We start from the raw sequence: 14,081 nt of genomic DNA on the forward strand, positions 1-14,081 counted from the left end.
CCTCGTCTCCAACAATAGACATCCTTCTCCAGCAATTTACTTAAGTTAATAGTGGAGAAGAAAGGAAGCAGCTTCGAGCTGCTTTCAGCGGCACTGCGTTTAAAACGCAAATTATGGGGGGTCTTATAAACAGTAAATAACGTTTTATCAATTACCAAACGATTGTATCAGTGCGTTTAGAAGAAATATAAACGTGCCCGCAGAGACAAATCTAAGATTAGGAAATATCCTGCTTTTTTTCTTGACTTTGCTAGCTTTACGACGGCGTCGTTTAAGGAATTGCTTGGGTTACTAGGAAATTTATTTACGAGCGAGAAAAAAAAGTGGTGGGAGGGAGATTTTTATTTTATTTTATTTTAGTTTTATTGGATTCCGTTTCTGGCCCGTGATGCACTGTGAATTTGCCTGGATTTATGAAGAAGGGTGTCTTTTTTTTTTTGGAATTCTAAATTTGTTCCTGACTCGTGTGGTATTTCCCACTTGGATCCGAAATTAAAATAAGGTTTCCAGTTGTGGCCCTCTTTTTTTTTTTTTTTTGGAAGCCAGCTTAGTGCCTATTAGGAGATTAATAAAGATAGAATTTTTAACTTAAAAATAACATTTTTTTATATTATTATATTAAAACAATCTAAAAATATTAAAAATAAATAATTTAATGTAAAAATAAAATTTAAAAATTAATGAAACAATTGTTATCCTTGATTATGTTTTTTATTTTTTGGCATTTTCATTTAATTTTAATCCTCTCCTGGTCGGAAAAAAAAATGGTAAGCTTCTTTGTATATTTCATTTTTTGTGATCTTGTTTTCTTGGTTTAAAAAATTGATTCTTAGATGCAATGCAGTGATAGTATATAACTCGTTTCTGTTTGTTTTTGCGTTTCAATAAGTTTTTGAAAAAAATTAAAAAAAAAATATTTTATTTGCTTCAAATTAATATTTTTTGGTGTTTTTGGATCATTTTGATGCGCTGATCTTAAAAGTGATTTTTAAAAAATAAAAAAAATATTATCTTGATACATTTCCAAGTAAAAAACACTTTAAAAAACAACCGCAACCACACTCTCAAACACGCTATTAGACTTTTCTTACACTGTGTGTACTATTTTATATTATATTATTTTGTTCTTCCCTCTCTAATTTGGTTGTTTATGAGTCCATTATTGTTGTTTCTGGGTTTATGATACGGACAATGTAATAAAAAAGATACTTTTGAGGTGGACTTGAAGATGGAAATTTAAAAACTACAGAGACAAAGGGACCAAATCAAGACATGGATTAGTGAGATGAAGGATAATAAGGTCACCCCTCTTCTTTTTTATCTTCTGCTTATTGTGTTTTAATCATTTTTATTTTCTAAATCAAGACATGTGTTTTTATTGGTTTTGCCATTTTTTACCAATAAAAAAAATCAAGTCAAATCAAAATAAATCAATTTAAATCGTTTTTAGTTTGGTTGTGTTCTAAATCTAAATAAAAATAGTTTGATTATATTTTTCAAATAAAAAATCATTCACCCCTGATTATACTATATATATATATATTTTTTTTTCTTGTATAGGTCTTCTCTGTGTTAAGTTTCACCGACCTCGCATGGACTCTACGTGATTATTTATTTTTGCATTTTAAAAGTATTTTTGAAAAAAATTATTATTTTTATTTCAAATTATTTTTTGTATTTTTTTATTATTTTCATGATGCTGGTATTAAAAAAAATTAAAATATTAATTTAATATATTTTTAAATAAAAAATACATTAAAAAATAACCACCAGTGTTCAACTTTGAAACGTTAGAGTTTCGGATTTTGCAATAGCAGCCCGTATTTTAATTACTGAAAAATCAAAGGGCTACCTTGCAAACACATTAACGTTCTGAAAGTTTTTGTGTAATCATTGCAATGCCTCGTGGGAAGAATCTTTTATGAAATTTTGAAACTGGAGTTGATGCCTTTTCAAGCACCGCTGAGGCCTGAAAGCTCCAGCCGTCCACAGATCAGCTTCGACTTTGAATCGCAGGCTCTCACGTGGCGGACGTGTCATATGCCTCGCATGATCCTGGTTTTTGTCACGCCATGAGCTCGTGGAGAAGAAATTCAGGCCTAGCTTGCCATTTCAGTTTAGCTCGGGCTATAAGTTAGTCTACTAGCGTGTTTGGCAGTGTGGTAATGGTTGTTTTTCAAATAATTTTTCGTGCCGAAATACATGTCAATGATGTTTTTTCATTTTTTAAAAATCATTTTTGACATCAGCACATCAAAACGATCCAAAAAGTACAAACCACACTCAATTTTAGCAAAAAAAAAAACAAAAAAAATTTAAAATTTGATCAAACGCAGGTTCAACCGCAGAGCCAAACAGGCTCTACAAGCTCAAATTATTAAATGCTTCTAATTATTGCATCACAATAAACTGTCTCATCTTTATGTATTTTAACTCACAATTACCAATAATATAGCACAAATATAATTTGCAAAATACGATACTTTTTAAAAAAGTAAAATAGATATTATAGTTTTCTACAAAACAAAATATTAAAAGAACTTCTCTTAGACTCTGATTGGTAACGAGGTTGCGTCTATGTTTTATTTAAAACGCAGATGCAACTTGTTTGGTAAAGAAAAATACACAGTTTACGCAGATGCATCCTACATGTTTTTGCATCTGAGACGCGGGAAAAGGAAAAGCAGCAAAATGCTGCTTCTTGCGCACTGTTCACGTTAAATAGCATGAATAGTGCAACATACACTGTTTACGTGAACAATGTATGCTACACTCTCATGCTAATTAATTAGCATGAACAGTGTAGCATACACTGTTATGCTACGCTGTTTACTGAACAGTGTAGCCAGCTCTACTGTTCTGATCGGACCGGTTTCGGTTCAAAACTTAAAATGCATTGAACTAGGTATGATCTAGTAAAATAAAAAATAAAAATTATTTTTAAATTTGTAATTGTGTTTTATTCGAAAAATTAGTGTTTAACATTATTCAATGACACTGCATAAATTAGACAGAGATCGCTTGATGACGTAGCATTTGCAAAAATTGATCGCAATCCCAATTTTGTTCCTTATTATATTTTACTTGATGATGTTGCACGCTTAAGAAACAAAAAAAAAACTGAAGTCTTTGTCGCAAGTATTTCATACGTAATGGAATTGTAGAATGTTTAATGAAACAATAAAAATGATTTTATATAAAGTATTATTTATTTCATGATATAATAAGAATAGTTAAATATACAATATTTAAATTAAAAACCATCAATATTAATATATATTTTTAAAATTATTTATAACCTCAATTTCAAAAGCATTATTAACCAAACACATTAAACTATTTTTTGCTCAACCTCAATTTCAACCACAGTTTTAACCAAACATACATAAATACCAAATCAATCTCAACCAAAAGTACTTTTTATAAAACAATTTTTTTCAAACCACAACCACAACAGCTGCCACAATACCAAACACACTTGAGACTCGTAGTTTTGAACATCGGTCCGGCCCGACAGGTCGATCCGGGACTCAGCTGATCCAGGACTGGAATCAGGCCGGGTTTAAGAAAAAATAGGGGAAGTCATAACCGGGGGTGACCTGGCTGACCCGGTGAAAAACCCGTTGAGTATTTTTTTATTTTTTACCAAAACGACGTCGATTATTAGGTCGGGTTTCAAAACTCTGCCCATTCTTCTATTATTTATTCTCTTGTCTCTTTTTTTCTCTCCTCTCATCAGTTTTCAAGTCCAACCCTCTTCAAAATACTAAAGTAATTTTTATTATATCAAGTTGGATCTTCATTGTTTTATTGTTATTTTTGTTTTAATTTCATCATTCACTAATGGAGTTGTTGGGAATTGAATTTCATTTGTTTTTCTACTTTCTACAAGGTAATACTAATCTCACGATAAAATTAAAAAACAAATAAATCAAATTCGATACAGTTTAAATATCAATGACCACTTTATAAATTTAAAAGATTATCACACCTTTTGAGGTGGAGGAGAGGGAAATTAGGAGATGAGAAAATTATCTTAGGACCTCCTCTGTGCAATGGGTGCCGACACACGCTGTCTCACCGGGTAGAGAGTGGTGGCAATCGGAAGGTACCGCATGTGCCACCTAAAGGGTATGGGGCCAATGTTTTTAAAAAAAAAATTATAAAAAAACTAGAACACTTTTGATCTCACTCGATAATTGTAAGAAAATCAAGGTGAAAAAAAAAATAAATGCCCACTGACCTTAGTCAAAACAAGTTTAATCTTTAGATACTATGCGGTAATTACACTAAAAAATATAACAAAGCTTATTGGACATCAGTTGTGCTTTTTTTAAAACCGCATGGGCATAATCATATTATGCAATAAATATATGAAAATACAATTTTATCTCAGAATGTATGTCAGTTCTTTGGTTTGTAAAGGGTAAAACAGTTATTTTATTATAAATTGCACGGTTCACAATTTACGATAAAACAATAATGACCTTTAGCTTCATGTATGATGTACAATGAAAAGGGAAAGCATAAAAAAAGCTTTTTGAAGTGCCTCTTGTTATTTTACCTCGTTTATATTCTGCTCCCTGTGATTTGGATATGTTCAATTTAGTCCTGATACATTTTTTATTTTCTAAAAATGGTTTTATTCTATTATTTAGTTGGATGTTTACGCCGAACACACAATCTGACTTCTTTACACAATCTAGGAGGGAAGTAGATTATTATAATTTACAAATAACCACACCACACCACACGATACCATACGCCTAAAAACAACCAACCACTAAGTTTTCTGATCAAAATCGGCAACTTTGCTCCATGGAACCACATGGCATTCCAGTGGCCTTTTCATTTCGAGAGAGAGCCTCAAACACTCGGAAAGATCCACAGGCTTGGCGGGTAGCCACTTGTACTCGTGTAAAAGCCGTGCTAGCCAGAGGTGCACCGTGGCTAACCCAAGTGCCTTGCCTGGACACACCCTGCGCCCTGACCCGAAAGGTGCAAGCCTCAAGTCTGAACCCATTATCAACACATCCTCTTCCATGAACCGGTCTGGATTGAAGGCCCACGGATCCCTCCAAATGGACGGGTCGTGTGTTATGGCCCACATGTTGACCATTGCTGTTGTGCCAGCTGGGATAGACATTTTGTCCACGTGCACATCATGGATGGCAAGGCGGGCCCACGAGAGAAGTGGGCCAGGTGGGTGCAGTCGTAGGACTTCCTTGACTATTGCTTGGAGGTAGGGTAGATTAGGGATGTCAGAATCTTGCACTCGCCTGTGATTGCCGATGAACTTTTCAAGCTCTTGCTGGGCCTTAGCTTGGATCTCTGGGTGCAACACCATCCTCGCCATGATCCACTCGAGAAGTATAGCAACTGTGTCTGTTCCTCGAAATATCATCTCCTGCGCATGTTGCCCGACAAAGTTCTTGTTGTGAGTTACTTTTGGCACATATCAAAATACGAGGTATGTTTATTTTATAGTCATTTGTGCAGCTAGGAGCAATTGCCTCCTAAGAAGTAAAAAGCAAAGGAAAACGTGGAGCCACAAGTGAATTGATAATGTTCTGTGAGTCAATGGACGAAGAGGTGTGGATAAAAAGGGAGGTAGACTGAGACTCTAGCAGTAAAATGTTGTTTTTCAAGATCATAATGGTTGTTTTCAAATCTTGAAAAGAAGACAAGGAACCTTTTAAATTCCTTAAATATAGAATAGTTAAGAATCTATCAAATAAAGGGACTGAAAAGGATGTGCAGTGCAGGAAGGACCTCGCTCGCTAGTGGGGAGTCATTGGGGAATCAAAGAGGTGAGAAAACGATCGTCACTCATCATTTACATCGTTCAAGAAAAAAGACAAAACACGGGCGAGGGTTTTCAGATATTTCATCAAGATATTTTAGATTTCAGACATTTTTTTTTTTTTTTTTTTTTTACTTCTCACGCTCGAGACATCGTAGAATTTCAGCCACGCAGCATCTCAACGTTCCTCGTTTTTTTTTTTTTTTTTTATAAATGCTAAAGTTTAATAAAATCGTATATTCTAGGAAAGAACATGCTTGCTTTCTTAATTATTAGATTACAAAATTAAGAAAAATTATGGGCGTATTAAGTAGCAAGAAATTGCAAAACGTGTTCATTTGTTGAAATAAAAACAAATTTTCCATCTAAAAAATAAATTAAAAAAAAACACGTCAAGATTACAATTATTCTTCATAAAAAATCAAAATCATAATCTACAATAGTCCTCTCAATATTTTATATATATGATAATCTAATTATAAAATATGAGTTTTATTCCATTCAATTAAAGAATTATCATGAAAAAGTTATATTGTTAAATAAAAAAAACATCTATTCTAGATTTATAGAAAAAATTAAATTAATGACACTAACTAAATATAAAAAAATAAAAAATAATCTTTTACATTGCTAATAGGTGTTTGTATACAAAATAAAAAAAATATTATTCATGTCGTTTTTTAATTTGAAAAATAGTGAAAAAAAACTAAGAAGAACCTCTAAAATATATTTTTGAAACTCGTAAAAAATCTCAAAAATTGAAATATTAGCTTGAACAGGAAGTTCCAATTTTTTTTTTTCTGGCTTCAGACTGCAAAAAATTAAAGTATTACTACATTCCTTAGCATCCCATGTATTTCTTATAATATTCTCGCTGAGGTTTTAATTAGTTTAGAAACCAAACTTAATTAACAATAATTTATATTTAATTTACAGCAGCCTTTGTACTATTTAAAGTGTATTTATCGGGGAATAACATATAGTTTTAGAAATGAGAAGGCTAAATGTCAATATCACTGTTTTCACACAAAATTAATTCAGGAACGGAAAGTAATTAATTTGTCAGTTTTTTTTTATGCCAAATGATTAGTTTAATTTATTTTGAAAATAATGAGAGAGAAAAGGGAGAGCTTGTTTACCCACAAAAGAGGAACCATATCTGATTCGTCCAACCGCTCTTGCTCGGGCAAAGACAACAAAGCACTAAGAAAGTCAGTACGACTCCTGAAGTCTCCAGCTCTTTTTCTTTCCCTCACAATTTGACCCACAAGACTATTGACCTTGCCAGCCAGCTTATAACACCTTCTCTTCACCCCATAAAAGTCTAAAAACCTTAGTGGAAAATAGTCCTCCAAATTAAATCTTGAAACCAAGTCAAATCCTTCTTGAGCCATGAACCCTAACTCCTCCCTTTTTACATGGACATCACTGCCAAGAACACTCTCCAGTACATTGCTTAATGAACTTTTTTGTAATATCCCTCTTAGCACAACAGCCCGTCTCTCCTTCATCTCCCCACTCACTTCCGCCAACATTTCATTAGCTAAACGTTGCCTAAGTGGCTCTAGACCAGAGATTTTCTTAGGGGAAAACATATGATTTGCAGCAATTCTACGTAAGTGTCGCCAATAGTCCCCGGATGGAGCAAAGCCAATGGCACGCTCAAACATTAACAAACGAGCTGATTCCTTTACAGGACGGTCAGCGAAAGAAGACCCCCATAGGATTTCCCTGGCCGTGTCTGGGTGGCTACTAATGATCACACGAGTTGTGCCTAGACTAAATGCCATAAGCTTAGTTGCACCTAACGAGGTAGCCATGCTAGCTAGTTTTCGATGAGCAAGTGAACCCATTTGAGGTAGAGTGCCGAATACAGGCCAGCCAATTGGACCCCGGAACTTTGAAGGGTTTTGATTGTCGTGATGGTTTCTCCATGCAAAACCTCCAGGGACTAACCAATAGTTTATAGAGAGAGCAAAAGAAGAGAATAATGAGAGTAAAAGGACAGTGATAGGCCATGGAGTTTGGTGGGTGATGATGGCCAGGAAAAAGAGCAAGAAAGAAAGGTTGGCTAGCAAGGACATCATTTCTGAAACTGTTAATTTGGAGGTGATGATTGATTGCCAAAAAAGGGTCTTTCTTTGAAGAAAAGCAATTAGAATTGTGTAGAGAAAGACGTTTGTCATGGGAGGATCTTGTGTAGGTCGATATGTATATATATAGTAGTGGAAAGTTGATTCTGGTTAAATCTTGTGGCTGTTTTTCTACCCTTGATTAGTGGCTAAGCATGACTCGTGGTTATGAGCTAAGCATTTTTCTTTATAAATATTAGGCGCCGGCGAGCTAAATCTACCAGGGTTTATTTAGTAATGCCGTTGGTGCCTGCTTTGTCAGTATTCAGTTTCTGTCTTAACTTTTCTTGCACCGAAAAAAAAAAGATCTCTTAAATATAAAACCTGCCCAAAATTATAATTACTTTGTGTTGAAATTTATTTGACCTCTTAATTTATTAAAGAAGCAATGAATTAATAAGATTTAAATTTGTGATTAGTTGATCAGAGTAACTCTGATATCATAGTAAAAGTGTGTTTGACATTTTATTGAATACAAAAGCAGGAAGAAAACTTATCAGATGATAAAAGGTTAATATAGTCTTTTCGAAGAGATCTCAGACTTCAATAAATTTTTAAGATTTGTTTAATATATAGTTTGTCCTAATTGCTAATTATTCTCCATTAATTAAAACATATATAGCAAGGACTCTAAGTTTCAATCATGCACAGTAATTAATTATACGTACTACTTATGAAATGGTACCTGATCAAATACAAGAATATTATTGATAGGTAAAAATAATGTTTGACAAGTTCAAATATATTATTAACTTCTTTTCTCTTTTGAAAACTATAACCCACTTGAATAATTTGGACATAGAGTTTTTTTTTTTTCAAAAGTGTTTTTTTTAATATATATATATTGTTTTAAATTAATTTGTTTTTATATTTTTATATTGTTTTAATATGTTAATTTCAAAAATAAATTTTAAAAAATAAAAAAAATATTATTTTAATATATTTTTAAACAAAAAATAATTATTATATTAATACCAAATAGACAATATATAGTCCCCTGAGCTGCTCTTCCTGCTTCTCTTATTAAATATTTTTGTAGTTTTCAAGAAGCTTCAATGTTATCCTCGACCACTAAAATGCTAATTAAATCTGGTGGCAAATCCATTTTAAAGTTTTTTTTTAGTTATTTAGATTTTTATGTGTTTTTAGTTGTGAGATATTATCACATGTAGAGATATTTAAGAGGAAAGAGGAGTAAAAGAAAAGGACAAAAAAGTGAAAGCGTTTGTACATGTGATAATGAAACGCACGGTTTATATTTTTTTTTAGTTATTCAGAAAAGATTTGAGCTCACGATCTCTTAAAAAGAAAAAAAGAAAAAAGAGACTGATATCAACTGAATTATATAACTTTTCCCATTATTAAAGTAAATACAGTCTTAATTATGGTTATTTTTTAAAGTATTTTTTATTTAGAAATATATTAAAATAATATTTTTTTATTTTTAAAAAATTATTTTTGATATCAACGCATCAAAATAATTTAAAAATACTATAAAAATATTAATTTAAAATACAAAATAAATTTAATTTTTTTCAAAAACTTTCATAAAATATAAAAATAAATACTGCACAAAGGACACACCAATTCTAATTGTCTGCAATGCAACACGCACCATTTTCATTTTATTCAATCAGGTACAAGTATGGATGTTTCTCAAATGTAATGCAATTATGCGCCACCTGATTCGCGGCAGACAGCCATTGACTTTTATTTAAGGTTTTATAATACATTCTACATATGTTTTTTAAAAATATTTTTTATTTAAAAATATATTATTTTTTATATTAACATATTAAAAACATTATAAAATTATAAAAAAACATCAATTTAATATTTTTTATAGTTAAATATATTTTAAAAAAATATTAAAAAACAAAAATTATATCACTTTCAAATATTAATAATATGTTTCCGTTTGTGTTCAAATATACTATTTTAAATTTTTATTTATTTATTTTAGATTATTTTAATGTGTTAATATTAAAAATAAAATTTAATAAAAAAAATTATTTTAATATATTTTAAAATAAAAAAACTTTAAAAAATAACAATTATTACACATCATCACTGCAACTTTCATTTAGACCCCGTTTGTTTGCTGGAAAGTAGTTTCCTTTTGAAAAGTGAATTTCGGGAAAGTGAATTATTTTCTGATGTTTGGTAGTGTAATGGAAAATAAGTTGGAAAACACTTTCCAGCGTTTGGTTATGTCATGGAAAATGAGCTGAAAAATATCTTATTAATGTTTTATTTTTCTCAAGTTTATTAAAATAATGAGGAACAAATCTTACAAATTAAAAAGTTAAATGAGAATGAAATTAAAAAATATATAATTTCATAAATTATTTCAAATAAAATAAATAATAATCAAAATAATAGAGATCAAATCTAAAAAATAAAAAAAATAAAAGATGAAGAAATTAAAATAATAATAATTAACATTTCATAAATTATTTCAAATAAAATAAGTAACAATCAAAAGAATGAGAACCAGATTTGATACATAAAAAATTTCAATAAAAAAATGATAAGGAAAAAGCAAATGAGAATTAAAAAAATGAGAATTAAAGTTAATATAAAAATTAAATTTTAAGAGATGAAATTGAAAAATAAATATTAAAACTAAAATATATATAGTAATCAAAAGTTTGATGACCAAATTTGATATAATCAGCAAATAATATGATATTTTTAAATTTTTCACAACTTCCGGAAAGTGTTTTCCGTCCAAATTTTTCAGGAAAACACTTTTATAAAAATCAAGCTAAATTTTTCTTTGACTATAAAATATTTTCTGTTATTAACTTTTTTAATAATAAATAAACAAAGAAAAATTTAAAAAATAATTTTCCAGAAAATAATTTCTAGCAAACGCCTTAAAGTTTGCAGCTCGGAACAGGTCAAGGTCAGAATCTTGGCAAGTCATGTTAATAAATTTATAGGAATAAAAGTAAAATATGCCCTACATCAATCTTTAAAGTACATGATCTTGTATATATTATAATAATATAATAATAGCGCTCACTCATGCCCAACTCGTCAACTAGCTAGCTAGGAGCTGAGGTTCTTATGGTTATGGGACATATCTAAGCTTCTCTTGGACCCCATCATAAGCTTTGGATGCTGGGAGAAAGAAAGGCATGTTGCCGCACTAGAACCAGTGAATTATATGCTGAGATTTCTTTATTTCTTGTATATGGATTTAGAGTTAATTTTTTATTGTTGGATTCATGATTTTTTGTATAATTATTTTTTTAAGTTAATTTAGTTTGTATATATATATTGCTCTCTCCTCGTGTTTTAAATATTAAAAAACATAAAAGTATTTTCTTTATATTTATAAACATAGTGTCATGACAATTTAGATCACATATTCACTGTCATATTAAATAATTTTACCAATAAAACTTTTTGTTGGTATTTACTTTCACGGTCTGTCGGTATGTATTTTCCTGACAAGACCATGGACAAAAACAATCTATCAGAAAATCCTCGTCGGTAATTTATGGTTTGTTTGTGAGTCCATCGGTAATAAATTTACCGATGGATTTACAGACAAACAAAGCACGCCAACAAGAAAACCGTATGTAATTTCATTTGTGTTTTTTAATTTTCTATTGGTATATCTGTAGGTAAATATAACTCGTCACTAATAAAATATCATCTATAATTCAGTCGGAGAGTTAACAGTAGTAGTGACATTTACAATAATTCTTTTCTAACTCTCTGGAATATACACACGAAAGTGTTCCATCGATAACCCCGTCAGTAATAATTTAAAATATATATTTTAAAAAATATATTGAACATAAGTAGAAAAATAATTAAAATATATTAAAATCAAATAAAAATAAAATATATAAAAAGAAATTAAAATAATATAAAAATAAATATTTATTACAAAGTTAAATATTCTTAGGTTCAAATACAATAAATCTAAAATAAAGGCGGCACTGGAGGAGGAGGAGGAGGCTAGTTGTCGCTGGGACCGTGCGACCAATAAGGAGGAGCACATGGATCACCCATATATATGTGATCTCATCACCATTAACACTCAACATAATTATTTATAATCCGCAGATAGTCGTTCATATTTTTCATCAAGATGAGTTGTTCGATCTTGTACTCATTGGTCTAACATCGCCGCGAACTCTAGAGCTTGAATGCTCAAAACTGACTGCAAACATCCAGTGTTGGAAACATTACGAGCCATTCGCAAGTTTTTGGTCGTACTGTTAGAGATTTTGTACACCTAATTTATACCGGGCTCACCAGACGATCCTACCTCCAACCACAAATTTGAATCCATATCCGGATGGGTCGAATGATCGTCCTCATATCTTTCCTTCAAGCAACTGTTATATGCATCATGAAAAGGAAAAAAATCATTAAATTGAAGGAAATTATATTTAATAAAAAAAAGGTTGAAAACCAACATACTACAAAGTGCTGAGCTTGGCTATCTATGGACTGCTACATCTCTTTTTGACGGTCATCACTCAACACATGCATTTCAACAAAAAAGCTTTATCGGGCTTGGCTCGGATCCAAGACTGTCTGCAAGATAAAAATATTATCAGTTAAATATATTTATAAAAAAATAAAAGAAAGGATGTAAAAAAAAATATATCTTATCATCTGCTTTGCATGCAAAAAAAACAAAATGGAGTAATCGGTGTGTGTGGTAACAAAATCGTGAACATGTCGGTGCCGGTTCTCTGCATCGGACTGTGACCGTTGCATGAAGTGCGCGGACGTCGCGTGTTGAATGTATTTCGCCCATACAACCTCTGAGATATATGGCGGTCTAAAATCCTTCCAAACCACCACGTCATTCCAGGCTGGAAGCTCGCTTTCTATCGCATATTTTTTTTCTTTCTTTTGAGCCTTGTACCAAAAATCACGCAACCTATATGTTACCAATAAATTATTTGTTAGTAAATAAAAAATAAAATTTTAATATATGAAAAAAATATCCTAATTTTGATTTTACTTAGTTGTTGTGTGATTTTCTTAAATCTTCCTCGCAATATTATTATCAGCCTTTTCCCATTCAAAATTTTTCTTGCAGTAAAAATTTATAAAATGGATAATTTAGTAATTTCAATAAACTAACCGAATTAACATGATAATTTTTTTATTTAAGTTAATATTTTGGAAATCTTGAAAACCGTGCATCGACCTACGATTTCCATTCAGGATGTTTGGAAACATGGTTCCATTGAAACAATGGAATTTCTATCGACGATTTAAAGATCAATGTTATTGTTTTTGCAGCGTTAATGTTTGTAAATCTGAAATTGTATTTTTTAAATAAAATTATTTTATTTTATAATATAAAAATGTTAAATATTACCAAGTCATAAATTAAATATCATCGACGGAATGACCGACATCATTATCTCGTCAGTTACTCTGTCGGTAAAAATACCACGTCATCATATGATTTGTTTTTTTTTGAATCCCACTATAATAACGTCCATAATTTCATCAGTATATACCAAGAAATTTTTTCTATTGGTATATTTAAGGATGTACTTTACTATCGGATTAATTCTGTCGGTAAAAGTTACACGTTATTGTACTGTTTAGATTTTTTTATCCATTATTTTTCCACTGCAATCACCGATGGAAAAATTCTATTTGTGTAGTTGTTTGAAAAAAAAAAACAGTTGAGCAAGATTACTATATTTGTATTATACGTAGATAAAATAACGGTTTATGAAGACTACCTGGCAAAAAAAAATTGAAGTGAAAAATCTAGGCACTTGAAGATATTTTACTATAATTAAAGTTTTTCGATCTTGACAAGGAATTTTTTTTGTTTCAAGGAAAATATATATGCTTCAGATATTTTATAATAGACTAGTTGATACACTAGTAGAATGAGTTTTAAAACTATATATTGATTCCAATCATATGATGAAGAAAGATAATAAAGATTTGTAGAGAGATTAATATTCTTAGGTCCTGTTTGTTTCTGCGTTTCAAAAGCGCTTTTGACAAAATTTGAAAATTTGTTATTTTTTTATTAACTTGAAATTAATATGTTTTTAGTGTTTTCAAATCATTTTGATGTGCTGATGTCAAAAATAATTTTTAAAAAATAAAAAAAAATCATTGGCATGCATTTTGGTACGAAA

The 14,081-nt window shown here is 30.6% G+C and overlaps 1 protein-coding gene across 1 annotated transcript; it reads right to left on the reverse strand.

Annotated features, from left to right (window-relative positions):
- Positions 1 to 4,619: 4,619 nt before the first annotated feature.
- On the reverse strand, positions 4,620 to 8,004 carry LOC7460537 (cytochrome P450 78A5). Its single transcript, XM_002299262.4, has 2 exons — positions 6,943 to 8,004; positions 4,620 to 5,407 (listed from the first exon to the last, which is right to left on the reverse strand). The coding sequence occupies exons 1-2, from the start codon at positions 7,987 to 7,989 to the stop codon at positions 4,784 to 4,786; spliced, it is 1,671 nt and encodes a 556-aa protein (XP_002299298.3). The 5' UTR covers positions 7,990 to 8,004; the 3' UTR covers positions 4,620 to 4,783.
- Positions 8,005 to 14,081: the final 6,077 nt, after the last annotated feature.

Source organism: Populus trichocarpa, chromosome 1 (assembly GCF_000002775.5).
Source record: "Populus trichocarpa isolate Nisqually-1 chromosome 1, P.trichocarpa_v4.1, whole genome shotgun sequence".
NCBI lineage: Eukaryota > Viridiplantae > Streptophyta > Magnoliopsida > Malpighiales > Salicaceae > Populus > Populus trichocarpa.